At 47.3% G+C, this 25709-nt stretch overlaps 2 protein-coding genes across 2 annotated transcripts; both read left to right on the top strand.

Annotated features, from left to right (window-relative positions):
• The first annotated feature begins 5802 nt into the window (after positions 1-5802).
• LOC131421014 (serine protease 44-like) lies at positions 5803-10608 on the top strand. The gene is made up of 6 exons (XM_058567526.1): positions 5803-5893; positions 6057-6218; positions 6413-6569; positions 6943-7205; positions 7983-8152; positions 9680-10608. The coding sequence occupies exons 1-6, from the start codon at positions 5803-5805 to the stop codon at positions 9914-9916; spliced, it is 1080 nt and encodes a 359-aa protein (XP_058423509.1). The 3' UTR covers positions 9917-10608.
• A 1803-nt stretch (positions 10609-12411) lies between these two features.
• LOC131410995 (putative serine protease 45) lies at positions 12412-21088 on the top strand. Its single transcript, XM_058549627.1, has 5 exons — positions 12412-12588; positions 18251-18398; positions 18919-19193; positions 20074-20237; positions 20576-21088. The coding sequence occupies exons 1-5, from the start codon at positions 12465-12467 to the stop codon at positions 20807-20809; spliced, it is 945 nt and encodes a 314-aa protein (XP_058405610.1). The 5' UTR covers positions 12412-12464; the 3' UTR covers positions 20810-21088.
• The last annotated feature ends 4621 nt before the right edge of the window (positions 21089-25709 follow it).

Here is a 25709-nt window from a genome sequence, read left to right as displayed (position 1 = left end):
ATCAGTGGACCTCAGCGGGCAGTCTGTGATAGTCCCACCTGCTGCGTGAGGGAGGCAGAGACGGGACAGTCTGCTTTTCAAATCCAGCTGCTTACAGCTAAACCTGGTAAATGCTCACACTGTCCTGTTACAGAAATGCACGGTTGGGCAAACTTGGAGGCCTGAGTCTTGCTATACGCCCCTCTCTCTTGCAGGTTTCTTTCAGAACAAGCTACCTTGTTCTTTCCTGTGGTGTTCCCCTGCTGGGAATGTCAGTATCACTTCTCATTTCCTTCTTCTTCCTCTCCACTGGTTAAGACCCAACATAAGCATTCAGTCCGCCCCAGAGCCTCTCCTGCGCACTCCCCTGGGCTGCGTAACGCGCTTTCTTCTGGGCTCCCCTGACTCACGTAGTCCTGTGCCGTTCCTCGCTCATGTTTCCACTGGGTGACATTTTGTTCCTCAAGGCCGGAGGACTCGGTGTAATCATTCTCTATCTTCCACCCTCCAGCTCCAGGCTTAGAAGAGAGAAAGACTTCAGGAAGTACTTGGTGAACGAGTGAATGAATGGATAAATGACTATCCACATCTCCTCTGTCGCCTTACTCCTTTCTCTCAGTGCCCTCATGGCTCATTGCTCCGTCCCCCTTTACCTTTCCAGGTTGACTTGGCAAAGAGGGAAAACCACCACTGGAGTAGGCAAGAGTTACAGCCCTTGCTGTAGGAAAAGTCCCAGGCTCTGGGAAGTTCATGGCCCCAGATGGGGTGCCCTTTGGTATGCTGATATTAGAGTATGTTTCTTGTTGTCGGGGAAAAGGAATTCAATTCAAGCAGCTTAGTTACATACGTAGCCTCTGGCTACCAGAAAAGCTAGGCATGGCCTCTCAGAGAGCAGAACACCAACTGTCAAATAAATGGTAGCCATGTTTACTCTTTCCAATAAATATTTATGGAGTACCTTTTGTAAATCAGGCACTGAGCTGGGGCCACAAATAAGATGTAGATTGCAGGTGGAAAGAAGAGGTGGGCATTAGGATGACCTTTAGGTCAGGGAATTGCTGGCTGAGTAGAACCATCCTTTGAAAGAGATAGATAAAACAGGGAGAAGAGAAGGCTGAGAGGCAGGCAATGAGTTCTACTCAAAATATTGGACTTTAAAGAAAAAGGAAACAAACAATGCTGGGGGTTTCTAGTCATAAGAAGCAAGTGACATATAGCAATGAGCATTCCTATGCCTAGATTGTGGTCTTGAAATATGGTATCCCACCCAAAACAACCAGGGCTTCTTGGAGAAATGGCTTGAAAAGTTTCCAGGACAGGAAATGTATAAAACGAGCCTGAAATTTCATGTCATACCAGATAGCAAGGAAGCTATCCACATTACTAGGATCATAGCAAAAGGACTCAGGAACCAACTGGAAGAGGTACCCTATAGTGACATGTGGTGTTCCTGCTAAATCCCGCTTGCAGAGAAATCACACCTGTTCCCCAGCTTCTGAAAATACTGACTCACAGTTGCACCCCTCACAAAAACTGCACTCAGCTGCAGAGACTGGTTCACTCATGATTATGTCCCTTCACAGGGGGTAGTCCACAGCTGATGACTAGCCTGCAGGGACATGAAGGCCCAGCCTCCTTGCCTCAATTTGGGACAACTGGAAAGGGCTTCTTGTAGGATCACCTGAGACCTCAGTTACAACTGCATTGTAGCTCAGCTTCTCCCATTGCCCAGTTCTGCCTCACTTGCTCCCACACAGGCATATCTCGCAAGAGTACTCCTCAACAGATCCTTGCATACAATTCTATCTCAGAGTCTGTTTCAAGGGAACCCTATCTAAGACACTTGGCTTGGCCAAGACGGGACAACTTGAGTTTCAATAAGTGTTTCACTTATCTATTGCTGTGTAACAAACTCCCCGCAACCCAGTGGCCCCAAACAACAGTTTTTCAAGGTTGTTATGTTCTATGAGGTAGCCATGAGCACTGAATTAGCAAATACTGAACAACTGCTCCTTAGGGAAATACAGGATTAGATTGCCGGGAACCTCTGATCACAACATTTTCATCAAGCGATCAATATGCAAACTTATTATATGTTTGTTTCTGGTTCAAGACTCCTTAATTAATACACTATGTTGATTCATTCTCCTTGAACTCATGGACAACAGCAGCATAATTCACGCCTGTATGAAGCTTACCTAACACGTATTTTTTCCCTGCAATGCACATCACAGCCCGGAGGCTTAGGAACACAAGATAGCACTTCAGCAATTTGCTTGGGGGGCATTTTAAACAGTAAAATCACCAACAAAAAACACAAAAATGCAAAAAATATGGCGTTAAATAGACTAGGAATAGGACATTTGTTTACAATTTGAGAGCTGAAACTAGAAGGCAGAGTGTCATCTTGTCTGACCTCAGCGGAAAACATTGCTTGCACTGTTTCTGGTGAGAAGTCTGTCACCTTTGTTCCTCTTACTTACTTTATCATTGATTTTGAGCAATTTGATTAGGTTGTGCTTTGGTCTGGTTTTCTTCATGTTTCTTTGTCTGATACTTGTTGAGCATTTGGATCTCTGAGCTTATAGTTTTTATCAAATTTGGAGAATGTTTAGCTACTATTTCTTTAAATATTTTTGTCTCCCCTGCCCTGCAACTCTCCTTTTGAAACTCCAGTGATACGTACATTAGGCCACAGCTCACAATGCTCTATGTTTTTTATACTCTCTTTTCTCTCCATGTTTCATTTTGGATATTTTTTTATTGTCATGTCATTAAGTTCACTAATCTCTTCTGCAATGTTTAATATATTGTTAATCCCATCAGTCCATGTATTTTTTCATCTTGCACATGGTAGTTTTTATATTTAGAAGTTTGATTTGAGTCTTTTTACATCTTTACTACCTCTACTTAACTTTTGAATGCATATACCGTTGTAGTAGCTGTTTTAATATTCATGCTTATGTGTTTGACATCTGTGTCAGTTCTGGGTTGGTTTTGATTGATTGGTTATTCTCCTCATCATGGGTTGTATTTTCATGCTCCTTAAATGCTGAGTATTCTTTGATTGGATACCAGACAATGTGACTTTTACCTGAGTGTTTGATATTTTCCTAGGAATATTCTTGAGTTTTATTTTGAGATGCAGTTAAATGGCATGGAAATTGATATTTTCGGGTCTTGCTTTTAAGATTTGTTAGGCAAGACTGGAGCAATTCTCAGTCTAGGGACTATTATTCCCCATTGCTGAGGCAAGACCTTCCTGAATACGCTACCTAGGGCCCCATGAATCTTGAGTTTTCCTTCTGGCTGATGCAAACAGGCACTATTCCAGGCCTAGTGTGAGTACCAGGCATTGTTCCTTCTAGTCCTTTCAAGTGGTTATTTCTCTAGCTTCAGGAAGTTTCCTCACACACATGCACTGTGCAGTACTCAGTGGAATACTGAAGGGGGAGCCTCTGCAGATCTCCGAGTCCTCTCTCTGTGCTACTCCCCGCAGTCCCGTATTCTGTCCACAGAGCTGCTTCCGTGTCCCTGGCCTTGGAGCTTTACCTGCTCACCTCAGGGCGCCTGCTGGGTTCTGCCTAGGTTCTCCCTCTCTGCACTGCAGCCTGGAAACTATCTCTCAAGGCAGGAAGCTGAGGCAATCATAGGGCTCACCCCATTTGGTTTCCATCTATCAGCCATCCTGTTCTTTATGGCCTAGTGTCCAGTGTCTTAAAAACTGTCTGTCATAGTTTTGTCCATTTTTGGTTGTTTCTAGTGGGAAAGGCCATCCCTATTAGTGTATCTTGGCCAGAAGGAGAAGTCAGCATTCGCATTTAATAATATTCTTTTATAATTAAAAAAACCTCTGTCATATCTTTAAGTTTCTTCCCCTTTTCATGCTGTATTTGCTTTCTTTCTTTTCTCTTATTCAACCTAGCTAGAATGTTGTCTCTTATTAAACTTTTTAAAGATCAAAATTCCGATTGTGTTAATTCTGTTCTTTTTTCTCTATTTTGATTTCTGCTCCTATTTCCGGTTATTTCCTGACTTCTCCCAAACCCTTTCTTTGAGTTTACTCCACTGATATTTTTCGCTTTTTGAGTTGAATATTTAGCTCATTTGTATCAGTTTTCTTTATTTTCCTATATAATCAAAGCTATAAATTACTTTCTAGGACTTCTCTAGCTGTATCACCGACGATTTCATGTGAAGTGCTTTCCTTGGCGCTGATCTCTAAATATTCATTATTTCCCTTGCGATTTCCTTTTTAATAGGAAGACCATTTACTAGGGTGTTGGTTTTGTTTCAGAAATATGAGATTTTTTAAAAAGTTGATGTTAATATTATTGATGTGTGGCTTAAGAATGGAATCTGTACAACATTGATTCCTTGAGTTTATTGGTCTTCCTTTGTGGTCTTGTTTCTTTTTTTTTTTTGAAGGCTGACAGCCCTGCTTTTTTTTTAAAAGATTTTATTTATTTATTTTTTCCCCCCAAAGTCCCAGGAGATAGTTGCATGTCATAGCTGCACATCCCTCTAGCTGCTGTATGTGGGATGCGGCCTCAGCATGGCCGGAGAAGTGGTGCGTCGGTGCGCGCCTGGGATCCGAACCCGGGCTGCCAGCAGCAGAGTGCACGCACCCAATCGCTAAGCCACGGGGCCGGCCCAGTGTGGTCTTGTTTCTGAATGTTCCCCATGTGCTCAGTAAGAATGAGTGTTCTCTGTTGGTAGTTGTAAAATTCATCATATTGCTATGAGGTCAAGATTATCAGTTGTGGTAGTCAAATATTCTATATTTTTGCGTAATTTTGCCTCCATAATGTCAGCTTCTTTTTTTCCTATTTATTTATTTATTTATTTGTTTTTTTGCGAGGAAGATCAGCCCTAAGCTAACATCTGCCAAGCCTCCTCTTTTTGCTGAGGAAGACTGGCCCTGGGCTAACATCCATGCCCATCTTCCTCTACTTTATATAACACACGGCCACAGCCTGGCTTGACAAGCGGGACGTCAGTGTGCGCCTGAGATCCAAACCAGCGAACCTCAGGCCGCTGCAGCGGAGTGCGCTCATGTAACTGCTTGCGCCACTGGGCCAGCCCCGGCCCCCATAATATCAGCTTCTTAAGAGAAGTGTATCAAAAGCTCCAATTTCCCATAAGTTGGTCACATGTTGCTTTATCTGTTAAAGGCTTATCGTGGCATCTTCTTGATCATTTTTTCATTCTTTCTGTATATAAGTCCATCTGTCACTTATATAATCCTTGCCTTAAATGCTCTGACCTAATAGCAAAGTTGCTATCCCACCTTTCTTTTGCATCAGTTTTGCCTGGTATTTCGTTTATTATCCCTTTATTTCCAATGTATCTATATCTCTTTGTCTCTTTAGATAGTATATTTGTGGACCTTATCTTTTTCTCCAATTTGAAAGTCCTTCTTTTGTCTGGTGTGTTCAATCCATTCACACTTATTGCAACTGCTATTATATTTGGACTCAAAACTACCGTTTTGTTTTGTATTTTCTATTTATCACGCTTTCTTTTTGTTTTTCTTTTTATCTTCCATGGGATAGATTGTATTTCCTTCTACTTTTAAGGGCTCCAGTGATTAAATTATGCCAAGATGTATAATCCAGAATGTCCTTATTTTAAGGTCATAGAATGAATTACATCTTCAAAGGCCTTAAGAGCACTACCTAGATTAGTTTTTGGTTGAATGACCAAGAGTTGGGAATCTTGGAGGAGCAGCTTTAGAATTCTGCCCCTGCCCAGGGTTTCCGCCAACACGAGGGCAGGGCCGGGAGCCCCCGCGAGGGGGCGCCGCGAGAGGGCCGAGACGGCATGCCCATGGCGTCCGCGGGCGGCGCCAGTGGCGGTGGCGACGGCTCGCTGGGCCTCCTGGTCTGGCTCCTGCTCCTTCAGCCCCGGCTCAGTGAGGCCCGGTTGGGCTGGGAGGGGGCGAGGCTGGGCTAGGCTGCTCACGTGGGGGGTGGGACATGGGGAGGGTGCCTTGGGAAGAGGCCCCGGGTGGGCGAGTGGGGGATGGGCTGTGCTCAGGCCAGCTCCTGTTCTCGCTGGTTTCTCATCTTCCCCAGGTGAGGGTTCCGGGCCCAAGGAGGATTCCGCAGTGACCCCTGCAAGTCCAGAGGTCCTCTCACCTCCAGGGCACCTGAAATCCCTGAAGATTCCAGAACCCACAGTGGGAGAAGCCTTGGAATCCCACCCGGCCACTCCGTCTGGACCGTTCTCCCCTCTAGGTACTGCATCTGTACAGGTCTGTAGGTCCAGGCCTGCCTGGGAGGCTAAAGGGGAACACTCCCCGGGGAGGTTGAAGGGTCCCACTCTGTCCTGGAGGGTTTGAGAGGAAACCTGGCTCTGCCCTAGTGGTGGTGGGCAGGGAGTGGGGGCAGCAGTTTCACCTCCAGTCCCCTCTCTTGACTGAGCCGACCAGGATGTGGCCATCGGAGTATGAGGATAGTTGGTGGAATGCCAGCCCAGGAGGGGAAGTGGCCTTGGCAGGTGAGCCTGCAGATCCGCGATCAACACAGATGTGGAGGCTCCCTCATTGCCCGGCAGTGGGTGCTGACCGCGGCCCACTGCATACTTGGGTGAGTGTTACAGGCTCTGGGCTTGGGCCCATGGTCAGGCTGTAGGACCTGGAGCCAATCCTGTTTCCCTCCCAGAGCTTCCTCTTCCTCATCTGAAAAAGGGGTCACAGCCCCCTAGTTTTTATTCAGTCTGGAGTGAGACCTGAGAACTTGAGTTTCTACCAAGTTCCCAGGTGCTGCTGCTTGTGGTCCTAGGGCCTCACTTGGAGAAGCACTAGCTAAAGTGCTTAAGGGTCCTGGGAGGGGATGTGGTTTGAAGGGAGGGAAGTGGCTGATGGCTGCCACAGGACCAGGCTGGGAAGAACCTGGAAGTTGTGGAAGGGGAGTGTAGACCCTCCAGGATCTCTGTGAGGGCCATGTCCTCTTCCCACAGCCATGAGGAATATATGGTGAAGCTGGGAGACACCGTGTTAGGTCCTAATTCCAGAAAGACTCTGGTGGTTCCAGTTCGAGACATCGTTTCCCATCAGCGTTTTGAAACTAGAACTTTGAGTCATGACATTGCCCTTGTTCTGCTGGCCTTCCCTGTGAACTATTCCTCATTCATCCAGCCTGTGTGCCTCTTTGGAGAGGCTTTCCAAGAGAAAACTCGGGTAGAGTGCTGGGTGACTGGATGGGGCCGACTGGCAGAAAACGGTGAGACTAGCAGACAGAAAGCTGAGCGGGGAGCAGCCTGGTGCCCTGGGGTTGGCCTGCAGGCTAAAGGGAGGGACAGGGAGGCTGATTCTCTAACAGGTGGCAAGGGAGGAGGTGGAGAAGATGCTGCTAGAAAGTAATTGAACTGCATTAAGAATTACTATTGGTATGTTAGGACCTGGGGGTTGGGTACCAGGTATGGTAGGTTCCTTCCAGGGTGGATTTCAGCTCCAGGGTGATGAGCTGTCTGCTAATCAGAGCTGTCCTTCTCTGCAAGTACCTGCAGAGAAGGTACCACCCTACCCAGGTGGGTAGGGAGCTTCTTGTGCCCAGGACTGTAGGCCAAGCCAGAGGAACCCTGTTGATGAGACTGTGGGGCCTCCTATCTCTGGGCAGAGGCTGTATTGGTACCTCTGGGGCACTCCCTGTCTGAAAGTCTGTGATTCTACTGTGCACAGGATACCTATCACTGGTACTATTGATACTTGGAGTGACAGACGCTTGTTTTTGATTTCAGGATGGTAAGGCCTCGCCTCTTCCTGTCCTGATCTGTTCTTCCTTATCCTGTCTTGGCTTTACTTTTTATCTCCTCCTCTGCCCATGTCAACTTTCAGCCTCAGTTTTCTCCTGTGTCAAAGGGGACAGTACCCACTGCCCTGCCTTTCTCTGAGCGAGCGGCAGAGTGTGAAGGCACTGGTCCAGACGTGCAGTGGTTTGGGGGCTCCTGTCCTGTCCCACTCATGCAGATCCTCTCACTCGTAAGTTGTCTCTCTCTAGTTTCAGCACCAGCGCCAGAACTTCAAGAGACTGAGCAAATCCTTCTTCACTACAAGGAGTGTAATGAGGTGATCCGGACAAAGATAGCAGTACATCCCAACCTAGTGAGAAAAGGGATGATCTGTGGCCATCAAGAAGAAGGGAAAGGCCCCTGCCGGGTCAGTTCATGGGTCCCTTGCTACCTCTGCATTGAGGTGTCCCCTCAAAGCTTCCTCATTCCCAAGTGGCAGGGCTATTTGCCACCTCTTCCTTTCGCCCCTTGACTCAGGAGATTCATGGGGAGAACCCCTCAGCGTTCCCCGAGCTGGCCTGGCCTGTTCCTTCAAAAAGGAGCAGCCCTTGCTGCCGGGGGGTGCAAAAAAAGTCTGGGGAAGTTGGGGGCGGGTAATGCTAATAAGTCCCTTTAATCAGGGCACTGACTGTGCCAGTGTGAGCGTTTACCCACATTAGCGCAGAGAACCCACCTCACAGCCTTGCAGCACAGACATCGGACCTGTTACACACATGTGCTGAGGGCCACAGACGCGAGTTCAAGGTCCCCCTGTGAGGGTCTGCAGGACTCCTGGGCCCACAGTCTTCACTCTGCACCGAGCTGCCTTCCTGAGGAGGGGGGCATGTGAGCAGGGTCTTAGAGGTAGAGTATTTGGATTTCTTAGAAAGAGGAGAACAGCATAGTGGAGAGAGGGAACAGCATAGTGGGGAGAGGGAGCAGCATGTACAGTGGCTCAGAGGTATGAGGGAACCTGTCACATTTAGGGTGCGTTTTACAGGTCTGGAGCAATGAGGTGGCAAATATGGCCAGAGAATGGGGTTGGAGTGAGAATATGTGTGCCTGGAGTGCTGTGCCAAGTTTCTAGATACTGTCCAGGCAGGACTATAGGCCAGGAGTTTGTTTGCATCATCTAGGCAATGATGTTGAGTTCTGACTGGGACCTGGGGCAGTGGGGTGGGTGAAGGAGGTGTGTTTGAGGTTGCATCATCAGTCCTTGGTGACTGACTGTATGTGAGGGTGGGGGTGAGGGAGAGGTTGAGGAGGACTCTGACTGAGCTGGTTGGTGGTGGGGCCACGAGGGTAAGCCTGGGAAAGGACATGGAGAGTTCTGCTGGAGGTGGGGGTAGAGGTTAACTGTGAGAGTTTGAAGAGAGGGAGAACTGATGAGTGGATGGTGGGTTTGGAAGCAAGGAGAAATTTCAGGTTAGAGGTGAAGATTTCGGGATCCCCTATCCAGGGGTGATGTTCAGAATATTTTGCAGTTGTGGAGGCTTAGGTCTGGACAGTCAGAACAGACAGTGGCATCAGGGCTGGAGCAGGGCTCTGGAGGCTGCTCGCTGTGCCAGGAGATACCCCTTTAGTCGCTGGGTCACGGGAGGTTTGTAGAGGATCACGGGGAAGGGGTCAGCAGCAGTGGAGGAATAGGGGGCGTTAGAGAGAATTTCAGTATATTACCAGCAGTACTGCTGTACCGGGGCCTACGGGCTTTGTATCTTGTGTGCATCCCTGAGCACCTGGGAAGGAGCAGTATTTCTCAGAGGATGTTAAAGTGTTCAACTCTCAAATCTCAGTCACAGAAACCTGGGCCTGGTGATGCCTGGGGAAGACCCACGTGTGCCCATCTCCCCAGCGCCTTGCAGTACAATCAGCCTGTTCTGATGTTAATCCTCTTCCATTCCTGTGGTTTGTTTCTTTCTTTCTCCAGGGAGATTCTGGAGGCCCCCTGGTCTGTGAATTTAATGACACGTGGTTCCAGGTGGGGATTGTGAGCTGGGGCATTGGCTGTGGTGGCAAACGAAATCCTGCAGTTTATACAGAAGTTAGTTTCTACAAGAAGTGGGTCATTGATCAAATCAATCAGGCTTCTTCTCGGGACTCAACAGGCTTCTTCATCCTACTCCTGTGTCTGGTGCTGCCCCTGGGCATCCTGGCGACCCCGTGATCACCCTGGCCCAGTCCCCCCATGTTTCTGAGTCTCGCACTAGGCCTCTCCTCCGACCTCCCACTCCCACTCAATGCCCTTTCCTCAAGTTCCGGTTGGGATCCACTGACCCTGTGGAGATCCACAAAACAGAGAGTGGCAGCACGACTGGCGTCCTGAAAATGTCCCAGCCTGGTGCTCTGGTCACCTGCCTCGGCCTTGCCTCTGCCTTGGATGTGCTCTGCCTGCAGGGAAGGAGGAGGGAAACTACTCCAGCTAGAGGGCCAGCTGACCTGCCAGGTGGAGCATGAGGCTTCAGTGACATCTTCGAGAGCATCTACCAAAGAGACGGCAACCGTGAGACAGCATTAGCCCCAGTTGTGGTTGCACAGCTCCACCTGACACTTTGTCAACCCAGTCAGCTTGGTGGTCATTCAGAGAGTGAAGGAGGAGTCGCTGTGTCCCTACTGAGGTGTGAGGCCCGGGATCTCCACGTCTGACTCGATCGTGTGGGGCTGGGAGAATTTCCCCTGCAACCCAGTGTGGATCCACCTGTGAGTGGCCTGTCTCTGCCATACAAGCCCTCCTGGGGCAACTCAGTCTTGGAACCCCCTTCCTTGGTGCCCTAGTGGCCACATCCACATTTACCCCAAGTTGTGCTGAGGCATTAAGGAGTGCAGAGATTTCAGATGTCAACTGAGTAAACGTTTGGAACGTGTTCTTGTGTGTTCTGAAACTCTGCTCTCCTCGAGGTTGTGGGGTTGCATATAACATCCTCTGTAGAGCACTAGTTTCCCATTTAGGTAAGGAACTATTCATAGTTCTTGTTAAGTCCTGGAGGGAGAAGTGAGTCCCCACCTGCTCAGATGTGAGTCCTAGGGATGGTTTCAGCCAGCGGTGTCCTGCTCCCTGTACTCCTGTTATGGTATCAGCGTGTCTGCTGGGAGCTTTGTAGCCTAACCTAACAGCATCTGCAGCTCAGAATAGAGAATCAAGAGAGACTGAACTGGGAGCAAGAATGAAGTTGGGGCATGAGAAATATTCCTCCTCTTCCACTGCTTCTACTAACTTCTCATCCCCACTTTGTTACCATAGATCTGCTCTCCCACGCGGAGGAGGGCACAGATATTCACTATACTAGTCACCAGTTCTTTACCCTCATTCCAGGGCTGAGTGTCCCAGAGTCTCTCTGACTAGCTGTTGATCAACTCCTCCCCAATCTCCCATTCCCTGGCTTTCCAAGGGTCAATGTTGTAGCTCCCAGATATCCGTGGACTTCAGAGGGCTGTGTCAGTCCCATGTGTTGCCCGAGGAAGGCTGGGGTTCAGAGACTGTGAGCTTACATCAAACCCAGTCTATTAATAAGTATGGAACCAGCACTTTAAGAAGCCACTGAATATTCATGGGTTAACAAAATAAATTTGCCTTCTTGTCCTTATAAAATCCCAATCAGGTGTTCTTGGTCCGCAGGTAGCTTTTCTCCATCTTATGGCTCCCCTCAGCCCTGTGGTTCACGCTTTATCTGCATCAGAATTTCCTGGAGAGCTTGTTAAAATACAGATCACTGGTTCCACTCCCCGAGTTTTCAATCCTGTAGGTCTGGGGTGCAGCCTGACAATGTCATCTCTAACAAGTTCCCAGGTGATTCTGCTGCTGCTGCTCTGGGGACTAGACTTTGAGAACCACTGCTGCCCTGCATTAACACGAGTAGAGAAGGCAACATTCTCTTGACCACCTCTACTTACCTCCTATTGGTGTGAACTCACCATGTGGACCCCCTTAGATGCCAGGCTGGGGAATGTGGTCCCCAGGGGTGGACCCCTCCATACTAGACAAGAGAAGCAGGAATCTTGGTGGTCATCTCCCAGTCTCTGTCACCCCCAGCAGACTGAAAGCAGCCTTCTGCAAAAACGCCCTGTGAAAGCCCAAGGGGTAGCATATGCCACCATCTCTTTCAGTTGCTATCATTTAGTGGGTGGTCTGTGGAAGAGGAGGACTTTCCCTTCTCAGGACTCCTCCAGCACTCCAGTTCAAGTGTTCGGTCCAGCTCAAATGTCACCTTCTCAAAGACATCGCTCTCAGTTCCCTAGCCTTCTTGTTCTTTTCCTGTGCTTTCTACATCTGTTTGGATTCTCAAATCAATATAAATTGTGAAACTCCCCAATGCACCAAGCCCAGGGGATGAGGGTGTGGTCAGAGGCTGGACGACAAGATGCTATCACCTGGATTCTGGTGTGCCTTCACCAGCCCTCTTCTGGGGGCAGTGGCACCAACTTAAGGCACTTGGGGGTGCTTTCATGGGGCTGGCCACCAAGGAGGCAGTCACAGATCAAGGGCTCTGAGGTCATCTTCAAGTAAGAGGCACGAGGTGGGGGTGCACGAGATGCGCCAGTACGTGCAGGGGCGTGTCCAGGGCGCCATCACGTGTCAGGACGTCGTCACGTGCTGGAGGCACCGTCGGGTGTTGGAGGCTCCGACGTGTGCTAGAGGGGCCCTCCCTCGACGTGCGCCATCACGGGCCGGGGCTTGTGGGAGTTGCCTCGGCCACCGCTGTGTGGAGCGGGGCCTCATGTCCGCCTCGCTGTGCAGCTTCGGCGCTGGGCCTGGAGCGTTGAGGCCCTGGGGCCTGAGCCGCCGCCTCCTGCTGCTACTGCTGCTGCTGCTGCCGCCACTGCTGCCGCTGCTGGACGCAGGTGAGGCGGCGCCTTCTCCGGGGCTTTTCCCCGTCCTTCCTCCCCACCGCCCTTCTCCACCTGGCACTCGAGGCAGGGGCTGGCCCCCGGGAATGGCTATTTGGCCATTTGGGGCTCTGTGACCCACCACCCCACGATCGCCTCTCCTCTGCCCCCTCCCAGGATCTCGCCAGGGCTGTTTCCGGGATCCCAAACTCCTGCCCTCTGGCCTCCTCCCTCAGGCGCCACCTGTCCTGCAGCCTCCTGGGACCTGCAGTGGGGAGAAGCCCTACCTTTTCTCCTCGCCCGTCAGCCGCTTCCTTCCCCTGTCAGTGTGGACGTCGGGGCTGAGACCCGAACCACCCTCTTGACAGCATCGTCAGGCCTCTCCCACTCTACCCTCCACCCCAGGCCCTCTGATCTTCCCAGGGAGCTCGGCACCCCTGGAGACCCCACTCCGGCATGGGCTCTGGGGGACAAATTCGGGGTGTCCACCCACTTAAACGAATATTCCAAGTTCACCTTCTTCCCAGACCCTCTATTCCAAGCCACTGTGCCTCACTAGCAGCTGCTTCGTTGGCTCAGAAGAGGCAGGCCCTCAGATGCTGTCTCCTTTGACTCCCTCCAGCCCCCAGGGGCCCCTCCAAACCTGACTTCTCACCATCCTCACCCATTTCTTTAGGAAGCAGAGACATGCCTCCTCTTCAAGGTCAACCTGCTCACTGGTGCTCTGGACTGTGGGCCCTCCCTGTGCTATTCTCCCTCCATCATCCTCTCTTCTAGATCCTTATCCTCTCTCTTTCTATTTTCTGTGTTTCTTCTCCCTCACTGCCTCGTCCTCACTGCCGGATTTCTCAACATAAGAATTTTCACTTTTTCACTTCATGCTTCCTTCCAGTGTTTCCTCACTTTGCACTTAATCCTTAGCCCATTCCTGGCATGTCTCTGCCTTTACTATCCTTGACCTTTCTACTATTCCCCCCTTTTTCCTTTTCTCTAGCCCCTTGGCTTCTCTCAGGCAATGCCTCCTGATTTTCCTCTACCTCAGGGAAACTCCCTTGCTCCTCTGTGTCCCTCCTGGGCCACCCATGCTGTGTTCATCCCTGATGTATTGGTGTTCCCTAAGGTGCTGTCTGGGTTCCCTCTTCACTGCTCTCTGGGTGGACTCACTTGCTGTGGTCATTGAGCTGCCATTCATGTGAGGCTGCCTCGCAAAACAACGTGTCTGGATGTGCAGCCACCTACTGGACATGTCCACCTGAAAGACCTAGAAACATCTCAACTCCTTGGGGTCCAAAGTTGAGGCCCTCATCTTCCTACCAACTGGGTTCTCTAACTTAGTAGATAGCAGCCACTCTTCTCTAAAATCAGAAACGGGCATCATCCTAGAATTAGCCTTCTCCCTAAGTTCCACGTCCAGCTTACCATCTCTGTTCTCACTGCCTCTTCCTCATTCAGGCCTCCTCATTTCTTGCCTGGGTTCTGCAGAGCCTCTGGTGGGATCTAATTGCCTTCAGTCTTGTCGCCTTCCTGTCTATTCTCCATGCTGCCTTCACAAGACAAGCCTGACCATGTCACACCTCCATTGGCCTCCCTCCTCCCAGACAGTCTCACCCAGGCTTCTTGGCTGGCTTATGAGGCCTCTGGGATTGACCCTTGACTTTCCTCCCCTGCCATGGTTTCTTGCTGTCACAGGCCTTGACCTTTAACCTCTGGAGTCTCTGACATGCACCATGGTGTTTCTTTTGTAAGGAATGTCATTGTCACTTTTCATTTCTGTTTTACCTTCTTATCTTTAAGACCTGAAACAGTAACCCCTCTTCCCAGAAGCCTCTCTGTCCACCACTTCTTCTGGGCTTACCTGATATCTGTGGCCTTGTCCATGCATTGATCTCACCCAGGTGATTGTGTGTTTACTTCTGTCTCCCCTGCTGGACAGCTTGTTCCTCAAGGGCAAATACAGCAGTATGTGTCTGATACACCTTTGTTCCCTTAGCCTTGGGCTCCAGGCTGGGAACCGAGTGGGAGATTAGGAAATATTTGGTGAATGAATGAATGAACTACTTAATGAAAAATACACTTTTTCACTGTCATCCTGTCACGACCTCTCGCTTCATCTCTGTCCCCCTTTTCTCCTTCAGGTTACAAAGAAACCAACACCAAACCAGGTGGGTAGGGTGAGCCTCTGCTTCAGGAGAACCTCAGCTCCTGGGAGGGTATGTTCTGAAGAGGGTCACATAGGTAGAGTTTCTGGGTCTGTAGGGAGCAGGAATTTAGTCTAAAGGACCTGCTTTCTAAAGAACAGCCTGTGGCTGCCAGGACATACAGACCCAAAAGTGCAGAGGAAAGAGTATCTGGGCCTCGTGTGGGAATGCAGAGCCTCTTTGAATTCAGCCCAGACTGCATCCCATCAGAGGACATGTCCAGGAAGCTGATGCAGACTCTTCCACACAGAAACCTTTTGGGCTCTAAACTCTTCAGTTGCAAGTGGAGCCTCCGGGGCCCTGTGGCAGTGTCTTCAGAGCCCAGCTCTTCTGGGGTCTTCCTGTCTTTTTCCTTAGGCCTCAGGGGTGGAGGGTTGGGTTGCTCCTGCTTGTTCATGGGCTTCCATTGTCACAGATCCACCCTGATTTGTTATGGATTGTTTGGTTGATTAAGTTAGTTATTCCTGCTTGTGTCCATGCCACACTCCTGTACCCTCTTCCCCCTCCTCCCAACATGTCTTATGTGTTCAATGTGTATCTTTTTGTTTGTGCGTATTCCTGTAAAAATCTACATTGTGGTTTTGTGTGCATGTATTTTTAACTTATGTAAATGGTATGTGCTCTAGATCTGTTTCCTCCTCTTTTCATTCAGCCCCATTTAAAAAAACATTTTATTTGGAAATAATTTTAAACTTACAGAACATTGCAAAAATACAAATAGTATGAGGGACACACGCATACACACACACAATTTTTTCAGAATCAGTTGAGGGTAATGTATAGCATGGGTCTTTATCGGTAATACTTTGGTGTGTATTTTCTAAGAATATTCTCTTGGATAACCCCAGTATACTTATCAACTTAAAAACTTTACATTGATGCCATACTTTTATCTACTGTCCGTATTCCACTTTGGTCAGCCCTCTGCATTCCTACCAGCAGTTTGTGAAGGTGTATATATTGCTATGTACCTACCAACCCTTGGCATGATCCACCTTTTACCAATCCAGCCTTTTTTTTTTTTTTTTTAATTTTATTTATTTATTTATTTTTCCCCCAAAGCCCCAGTAGATAGTTGTATGTCATAGTTGCACATCCTTCTAGCTGCTGTATGTGGGACGCGGCCTCAGCATGGCCGGAGAAGCTGTGCGCGCCCGGGATCCGAACCCCGGGCCGCCAGCAGCGGAGCGCGCGCACTTAACCACTAAGCCACAGGGCCGGGCCCAATCCAACCTTTTATTTTTTGCCAATCTAATAGGTAAAAAAAAAGACTTCTTGATTTAATTGACATTTTTCTCATTATTAATGCATTTGAACATGTCCCAATGTGCTGTTGGCCTCTCCAGTTTCCTCTCCTAATAAGTTATCTGTCCTTATCCTTCGCGTATTGTCTATTGTTCTTTTTTCTTGTTGATTTCCTAGAGTTCCTTGTATTTTCCTAATAAAAGTCTTGTATTGATTTTAGATATTGCAAATATTGCCCCCCAATCTGTTATCTGTCTGTTAACTTTGTTCCTCGGGTCAAAAATCCTTGATCTTGATGTCAAGTTAATCAGCTTAATGCTTTATGGTTTGTGTTTTGAGGTTTTGCTTAAGCAGTCCTTTCCCACCCCACCTCACATGGTCTACTGTTAACTTTACAGTTTTACCTTTCATGTTTAGGTCTTCAAGTGTTCCTACAAAGGAATCCAGTTTTCTTTTTCTTTTATAGTGAGCCAGTTTCCCCAGCACCATCTACTCAACAATCCATCCTTTTCTTGCTGATTGTGGTGGCTCCTTTGTTTACATTAAATTCCTGTATTCCATGGGGCAGTCTCAAGCTCTCTGTTCTTTTCCATTGGTCTGTTTGTCTGTCTTCATCAATACCACACTTTTTGTTATTATGGCTTTGACGTGTGTTTTAATATCTGCTAGGACAAGTGTCCCTTCTTTGCTCTGCTTTTTCAAACACTGAAAAATTTGTGGGCTTTTGTTTTTCTATTTCAGTTTTAGAGTAAGTTTATCAAATTTCTTAAAAATTGTAACTTGGAAAGTGATGTTATAGATTAATTCTGGGAAAAATTACATCTGAAATATTTACTTGTTCATTTTAAGAGCAAGGGGTGTCTCTCCATTTATGGCGATCATTTTCAGTGTCCTTTATTAGAGTTTTAAATATATTACCACAGAAATCTTGCATAGTGTTGGATAAGTTAATTCCTTGGTACTTTATAAACTTTTGCTATTGAAAATGTATCTTATTTTTGAATATATTTTCTAGTTGGTTGTGCTGAGGTAGAGAAATATTACTGATTTCAAAAATAAGTTGTTGAAGTATTATATACACACAGGAAAGTACACAAATTATAAGTGTCCAGCTCAAGAAATTATCACACAGTGAACACACTGGTTCAGTCACCACCCAGGTCAGAAAGTAGATCAGGACCAACACGTAGTACCAACACTCCCTTATGTGCTCTCTCTTACTTCCTCTGCCCTCCCACCACAAAGTACCGTTATTCCTGGCTTCTCACAGTATAGATTCTTTTTGCCTGTTCCTTAAGGTTAGATGATGTTTGCTGTAGGTTTGTGGCATATAACTTTTATAAAGTTAAGGATTTCCTTTCTATTCCTAATTTGCTGAGTCAAAAGTGTGTTTTTTTTAAGTCATAAATATGTGTTGAATTTTTCAGATGCCTCTTTCTGTGTCTATTGTGAAAGGCACATGATCTTTCTCTCTTTAGGGAAAAAGAATGGTTTATGTGGAGAATACACTGAGAGCTCTTCCATTGTGGGACCACCCTTGCACTCCTGGGACAATCTCTACATGATCATGGTGCATTATTTTTTAAAAATATAATCTTGGCTAATATTTTATTTATAATTTCTACATCTATGTTCATTCATACAGTAGTACAATTTGATTGTTGGAACTACGTGCAAACTAAGAGTGTCTCAGCTGTGAGTGGGGGGCCTCTGTGGCCTCCATGCTGGGCCTCTTTCTTGAATGTTCTGTGTAAAGACTTCTGACACAGCTGTCTGGAGCTTTTCTTGACTCTGAGCAGTGTGAGGACAGAGGCCTTTTGTATCTAAGAGATGCAGCAAGCATTATAGCCTTTCAGGAACGTGGTGTAGGGATTTACCCCAGAAACAAGGAAATGCATTTCTTGTCCTGGGGCTCCTCCTGTGCTTCTCCCTTGGTTTGGGGTTCTGTACTAATTGCTCCCTGTGTGTCTCAGTATCTCTCTCTGTCCTCCTGTGATGTCTGTATGTCTCTGTCTTGATGCTTTTTATTTCGGTCATTGTCGTTTTCTGTCTAGCTCAGTGCTTTTGAGTAGGCCACTGCCCTTCTCTCACCCTCAGTCTCCCCCTCTTTGAAGTGGGACCAAGACCCTGAGTTTACAGCCTTGTGCAAATTGCCCCCGGGGGCATCTTGTTCTCCGTCATTCTTATCCTCCTCTATGTGACACCTGTGTCTCCCTGCACACTTGTTCCTGCAGTTTGTGCCAAACCCTGGTGGTCGGAGAATTTGAGTGTGACCCGCCATTGGCCCTGGGAGGTGAGCCTCCGGATGGAAAATGAGCACGTGTGTGGAGGGTCCCTCATTGACCTCAGCTGGGTGGTGACTGCTGCCCACTGCATCCAAGGGTGAGTGTGGCCCCGTGTCCAGGGCCTGGAGAGCCAGGGCTGCAATGGGCCCAGCCTAGCCTCCTCGTTTCCTCTTTGAAACAGCGTGGGAGCGGGGGTGTTGGGGGAGGGGTGGGAAGAGATGTCCAGAACAGGGAAGAGTCATGCACAGGATCTCACAGTGGGTCAGGGCCTGAGCTGGGGCAGGAGCCCCAAGCAAAAAGACTGTATCCTAGGCAGGGCCACAGGAAACCCAGTGTATACCCCCACCTCTCACACACATGAGAACATTCCTGTATACCAACACCTACACAGCCGCATGCACAACACATAGACCAGGCCACCTTGAATCACCTTGAATAGTGAATGAGGAGGCAGTCATATCTCTGCTCCTGAGGACCCCTAGGCCGGATTAGCAAGATGGAGTGAGCGAGCAAATCAGGCAGGACTTCTGCTAAGGGAAAAGGTCCTCGTGGAGGTAGGAGCATAGTGTTGCCTGGGAACCTGACATCTACCAGGTGGGGCTCTGTGTCTCCTGTAGCACCAAAGAGTACTCAGTGATTCTTGGTACCTCCAAGCTGAAGCCCACGGACCCCAAGCAGGCTCTCTCGATCCCTGTGAAGGACATCATTATGCACCCCAAGTACTGGGGCCGGACCTTCATCATGGGCGATATTGCCCTTCTCCAGCTTCACACTCCTGCCATCGTCAGCAAGTACGTGCAGCCGGTCTGCCTCCCAGAGCCCAACTACAACCTGAAGGTTGGGACACAGTGTTGGGTGACCGGCTGGGGCCAGGTTAAACAGCGCTTCTCAGGTGAGCAGGATGGGATGGGAGGTGGGGTGTGGTACCACTGAGGGTGATGTTCTTTCCTTCAGGGGCCTTGCCTGCTGGACCCTCTCATGGTGCCTCTCAGGAAGCTTGTGGCCGTTACCTCTGTCCCCTGGTTCTTTGGATGTGTTAGGACTGCTGCTCATGTGGGAGCCATTTTCATGGTTTACACCATTGTGCTTGCTGTGGGCTCCTTATTCAGGCATAGCAGTGCCTGGGCTGGGTGTGATCATTTGCCTCTTACAGAAGCTCAGAGTCAGGGACTCATAAATTCACTCACTCACTCATTTGTTCACTTGACAAATTTCGAGCATCTGCCACATGGTAAACCCTTGGCATTGAGAATACATGCCCTGTCTGCAGGGGACTCATAACTGAGTGTGGGCGGGGGTGCAGGCTGACAAGGAAAGAGGCAAAGATTTTGTCAGGTGATCTTGAGGTCAAGCCAGGAGGGATCTGGGTTGAGCTCTGAGCAGAGGGTTCTGACTGAGATGCCTGAAGAAGGAGCGAGTGTTAGTCAGGTGGCAGAGGGCACAGCCAGTGCAAAGCACAGAGGCTGGAGACAAGCAGTACGTGGCTAGGGTCTCAATATGTAAGTTTCGCCTTGAAACTTGGATTGTGGCCTACTTGATTCAGAAGCAAAAGTATCCCAGAAAGAGGGATCCTGAAACAGAGCCTGAGACGGTGAGGGACTTGGCAGACGTGGTCCACACTGCAGAGGGAAGGATCAAGTGAAGGAGGGCAGGGAGGTGTGAAGGGGCGTGGCTTCACTGAGTCTCAAGGATGGAGGTGACAAGACACGGGGAAGAGGCCAAGGCTGAGTGGAGTGAGGAGTCAGTTCTCACCCCGCTGGGCTCCTCCACAGTCAACTCCACGCTGACCCCAGAGCTGCAGGAGGCTGAGGTGTTTATCATGGACAACAAGAGGTGTGACCAGATTTATCGCAAGATGTCCTTCATCCCCCGCGTTGTCCCCCTTGTCCTGGGGGACATGATCTGTGCCACCAATTATGGAGAAAACTTGTGCAATGTGAGTTTCTGGGAGGTTCTGGCCGCTATCCTTCTTCTGTTGGGAATGACTCTCAGGTCGGGGGACAGTTCCCTGGGGAGGGTTTTGCTTGGTCTCCCTCTTTGTCACCATCACCCGGCAATGCTCTGCTCCCGTCTTCCTTCTCCTATGACTTTGATTTTCCCTGATATTCTGGGTTGGGTTCTCCAACTGAGAAGCTGAAGGGTGGCCCAGGTAGTGAGATCCTCAAGGATTGAAAGAATCTTCCAAGCAGAACTCGGAGGGGGCATTCTGGGCCCCTGGCTCCCCTGCATCCCAGGTGAGTCCAGAGCCTCCATCACTCCTCTCTCTTTGCCTAGGGGGATTCTGGGGGCCCACTGGCTTGCGAAGTGGAGGGCAGATGGATTCTGGCTGGGGTGTTATCCTGGGAGAAAGCCTGCGCCAGATTACGGAATCCAGGCGTGTACACCCGCGTCACCAAGTACAGCAAATGGATCAAGACACAAATAAGCCATGGGGCTCTCTCAGGCCCCCGCACCTCCGCCTGGCTCCCACTCCTCTCCTGGCTGCTACTGCTCCAGATGGGCCCTTGATCTCCCCTCTCCCTTCTTCTTCCTGCTTTGCCTCTGCTGAATGGGGCCAGATCAAAGTTAGACCAAGGTCATGGGTCCGTATTCAACAAGAATCAAGGTGGGGAAAGAGTGGCCCGTGGGAGACTGTGTCCTGTTTTGGCGTCCCAGTGGGGAGGGATGTGGTAGATGACTAGGCCTTGGGTGATCAGGAGAAGGGAAGTGTGGCCTAGAAGGGCTCTGGAATTGGGACCAGAATAGCAAGGATTAAATTTGTGCAAACATGAGCTGGCTCTGTTCTCTTTTCTGGGTGGCCCTGGGGGTTGGGGGTGGGTAGGAGGGCAGGGCCTCCTGGAATTAATTCTGCCAGGAGGCTCCCCAGAGTAGGGGCTGATGGTTTTTGCTGTATTACTAGTGCTGGGGCATAGGGAAAGGGCCTGCGCCTGAGGCTTGGGTTTTATCATCTGTAAAGTGGGCGTGCTGTAAGGGAGTGGTCGGAACATGCCCTGTAGGCTAACAGTAGGAAGGACCCACATATAGTGCTCCAGAATCAGCTTTCATTTTTTTTTAATGGCACTTAAACTGATTACAAAACTATTGCATGTTCACCTTCTACATTTTTTTCCTTTAAAATTTTTTTTTAAAAAATTACAAGCAATATTTGAATACATTTTTGTTGTGATTTACTAAAATATTCAAAAATACATGTAAAGATTCCCTCTGATCCACCAACACCGCCAGTGCTGCTCCCCTCCCCAGAAGTAATGGTTTTTAGCATACTTAAATAAAAGATCTTAATGACATTTTACATAAATGGGGTCTTATGTGTGTATTATTAACCTACATTTAAAAAAAATTTGAAAACCTTTCTGTGTCAGTCCCTAGAACTATTCATAATTTTACTTGACTGCATGTGTTCTGTGCAGATGCAACATATGCTGTTTAACCAGCACCAGTTTTTAGGCTGTTTCTGACTTGTCTGCACTGCGGCAGTGCTGCCGTGAGCACACTCCGGCATACGCAGGGGTGAGGGTGGGGGCAGAGACACTCTGAAGCATTTCCGCAGCTGTCTTCCTAGGAGTGGGCTGAGGGGGGGACAGGCAAAGGAAACACAAATTTAATAATTTTGGATGAATACTATCAAATTCACCCCTCCCAAAAGCTGAAACAGTTTACATTCACACCTACAGTGTACAAGAATGAATGTTTCCCCTTTTGCTAAAAATGGATCTTGTTAATCTTTAAAATTTTGCCCATCCAATGGTAGAAAGTTATATCATTGCTGTTTGAATTTGCATTTTCTTGATTGCAAAAATGTCTTTTTATGTGTTTATTGAAAAAAGGTGTACTTTTCTCTAGTAAATCCCCTGTTCATATATTTTGCCTATTTTAAAAATTGGGTTGCTTATCTTTTCCTTATGGCAGATCTTTATTTTTTGTGACTATTAAGCCTTCATCAATTATTTTACAAATATTTTCTCCAGTGAGCCCCTTGCCATTTAGAAATATGTGGAGTGGGTGGGTAATTTTTCCATAAAGACTTTTAAAATTATCATGGAGTCAAATCAGTCTTCACTTTCTTTATGGGTTTTTTGCCTTGCTTAAGATGGTTTTCTCCATCTCCAGATTATAAAAGCTATCTTCTCATATTTCTTTTAATATTTTGATAAATTTATTTTTTATGCGTAACTATAATCCATTTGAAATTTCTGTTTATGTATGGTGTGAGGTGGGGATCTAACTATTTCCAACTAGATAGCCAATTTCATTGAAACTATTTCTTGTAGAGTCCATCTTTTTCTTGCTGATTTGAATGTCCACATTTATAATAATGAAATCCCAATATACTCATGGGTATGTTTTTGAAACCTCTATTATTTCCCTACCAATCCATTTGTCCCTGGGTTAGTGCTGTACTGTTTCAATCAGCTTTATGTTATGTTTTGTTAAATGATAGTGAAAGCTCTCTTCTTTTTTTAAAAAATATTGCCTAATCTACGAAGTTTGTCGTCCATGTAAACTTTAGAATCAGTTTGTCAATTTCCATTAAAAATACTATTGGTATTTGAATTGAAATTAAATACACAGACTAATTTGGGGAGAACTATCATTTTTACAATGTTGAGTTCCTAACCAGGGATATGGTATATGTCTCCATTTATTCATCTCTACTATTCATGGATGTCTGGAAAAACATTGTTTATTTCTAAATATTTTACAAATTTTGGTTATATTTATTGTGGCTGTTATCTTTCACATTACATTTTTTCTGATTTTACGTGTTAAGTATTTTAAAGCTGTTGATGGATTTTTTTAAAAAATAATGATCTTGATTCCTGACTATCTTGCAAAACTGTCTTATTTAATTCAATCATTTTTCAGTGGATTCTCTTGGCTTATTTTTGGGTAACTAAATCTCCTAAAAATCTCCTTTTTGAAAGTCGTACCATTTATTTCTTTTGTTGTCTCGTTGCTGGAGACCTCCAGCACAATGTGAAATAGTAGCAATAATGGTGGGAGTACATGTGCTGACCCTGACTTCATTCTTTCATCTATTCCACAGATATTTATTGGGAGTCTTCTCTGTGCCAGGCACTGTTTTGGGCCCTGGTGATGTGGTAGTGAACTATTAAAATGATTATAAGATTTTTATTATTTAATTTGTTCACATACTGAAATACATTACAGTCATGCACTGTATACTGACATTTTGGTCAACAACAGACCACGTATGTGACGGTGGTTCCATAGGATTATAATGGAGCTGAAAAATTTGTATCACCTAGTGACATTGTAGCCATCATAATGTCATAGCACAACGCATTACACGTGTTTGTGGTGATGCTGGTGTAAAAGTGGTACTGCGGGGGCCGGCCCCATGGTGTAGCGATTAAGTGTGCGCACTCTGCTGCTGGCGGCCCGGGTTCAGATCCTGGGCGCGCACTGCCGCACCGCTTGTCAGGCCATGCTGTGGCAGTGTCCCACATAAAGTGGAGGAAGATGGGCACGGATGTTAGCTCAGGGCCAGTCTTCCTCAGCAAAAAGAGGAAGATTGGCATGGATGTTAGCTCAGGGCTGATCTTCCTCACACACACACACAAAAAGCTAGTGCGCGGCCAGTCATATAAAAGTATAGCACATACAATTGTGTAAACTACATAATCCTTGATAATGATAAATGACTATGTTACTGGTTTGTGTATTTACTATACTATACTCTTTAATGTTACTTTAGAGTGTACTCTTTCTACTTATATAAAAGTTTACTGTAAAACAATATGCTTGGGGGCTGGCCCCGTGGCTTAGTGGTTCAGTGAACGTGCTCCACTACTGGCTGCCTGGGTTCGGATCCCAGACGCTCACCGATGCACCGCTTGTCAGGCCATGCTGAGGTGGCGTCCCACATACAGCAACTAGCAGGATGTGCAACTATGACATACTACTATCTACTGGGGCTTTGGGGAGAAAAAGGGAAAAAAATGGAGGAGGATTGGCATGGATGTTAGCTCAGGGCTGATCTTCGTCACAAAAAAACAAAACGAAACAAAACAATATGCTGTGTTATGCTGGCAGCAGCCTTGTATATCATGTTTACCACGTCTCTTGATTGCATCATTTTCCTTTGTGCTTGATTTAATCTCGTGTTGTTTTGTTCATCATGGCCCCTAAGCATACAAAATCCACTGCTAATGTTGCCAGTAAGAGGCCACGTCGAGTCATTGACCTGGAAATGAAATTAGAAGTGATTAAGGACAACGAAGGTGGAAAATCAGTGATGGTTATTGCTTGCTAGTCAGGCCTGTCCCATTCCACCATAACTATGATCTTGAAGAACAAGAGCAAAGTGATGGAAGCTGTTAAAGGATCTTCTTCATTGAAGGCAATAAGACTAAAAAATTCAAGAAAGGTGTATATCAGACATGGAGAAACTTCTAGTGACCTGGATTGAAGACCAAACATAGAAGTGTATCCCCTTCAGCACTATGATGATCATGGCCAAAGCAAAGTTTATTTGCGGTGTTGAAAGAAAAAGATGGGCCTGACCATGATATTGAATTTACTGCTAGCTGTGGGTGGTTTAAATGATTCAAGACTCGCTATTCATTACATAATGTGAAAGTGAGTGGTGAGTCTTCGCGTACTGATGTGAAGGCAGCGGAATAATTTTTGGAAACTAGATAAGCTGATTGTGGAGGAAAATTACTTGCCAGAGGAAATGTTCAATATGGATGAAAGCTCCCTTTTCTAGAAACGGATGCCTGAAAGAACTTTCATCCATAAGGAGGCCAAGTCAATGCCAGGTTTCAGGGCTTTTAAGGACAGGATAACAGTCTTGCTTGGGGGCAATGTTGCAGGCTACAAATTGAAACCCTTTGTGATCTGGCACAGTGGGAACCCCAAGGACCTTCAAGTATATCAGTAAGCACACACTGCCAGAGTACTACAGGAGCAATAAGAAATCAGGGATGACTCAGCTTCTCTTCCAAGATGCCGTCCTGAATTGCTATGCCAGCAAAATGAAGAAGTACTGTTTGGAGAATAGCATACCTTTCAAGATTTGCTTATTGTTGGTAATGCTCCCAGACATCCTCCTTTTAAAGGTGATCTTTATCCTGCCAAAGGTTGTTTCTTCTGCCAAACACCACCTCTTTGGTCCAACCGATGGATCAAGGAGTTATAGCAGCTTTTAAGGCCTACTATCTGAGGAGGACCTTTGCCCAGGCTATTGCTGCTACTGAGGAAGACACTGATGCAGTTCTGGAAGGATTACAACGTCTATGACTACATCAAGAACCTTGCTTGGGCTTGGGGTGATGTTGCTAAGGAGTGTATGGCATCTGGAAGAAGACACTGAAGAGGTTTGTCCATAACTTCAAAGGATTTGCAAAGGACGAAGAGGTTGCAAAAATCAACAAGGCTGTGG

The sequence above is a fragment of the Diceros bicornis genome, chromosome 2, assembly GCF_020826845.1.
Source record: "Diceros bicornis minor isolate mBicDic1 chromosome 2, mDicBic1.mat.cur, whole genome shotgun sequence".
In the NCBI taxonomy this organism is placed as follows: Eukaryota; Metazoa; Chordata; class Mammalia; order Perissodactyla; family Rhinocerotidae; genus Diceros; species Diceros bicornis.
This window is presented reverse-complemented; position numbering and strand designations above follow the sequence as displayed.

Bases quoted from the DNA above. Each gene is read 5' to 3' on its own strand.
- LOC131421014 (XM_058567526.1), top strand. From the start codon at position 5,803: ATGCCCATGGCGTCCGCGGGCGGCGCCAGTGGCGGTGGCGACGGCTCG. The intron at 6,570-6,942 runs GTGAGTGTTACA...CTCTTCCCACAG, and splicing joins GCGGCCCACTGCATACTTGG to CCATGAGGAATATATGGTGA. The intron at 7,206-7,982 runs GTGAGACTAGCA...GTCTCTCTCTAG, and splicing joins GGGCCGACTGGCAGAAAACG to TTTCAGCACCAGCGCCAGAA.
- LOC131410995 (XM_058549627.1), top strand. From the start codon at position 12,465: ATGTCCGCCTCGCTGTGCAGCTTCGGCGCTGGGCCTGGAGCGTTGAGG. The intron at 18,399-18,918 runs GTGAGTGTGGCC...TGTCTCCTGTAG, and splicing joins GCTGCCCACTGCATCCAAGG to CACCAAAGAGTACTCAGTGA. The intron at 19,194-20,073 runs GTGAGCAGGATG...GCTCCTCCACAG, and splicing joins GGTTAAACAGCGCTTCTCAG to TCAACTCCACGCTGACCCCA.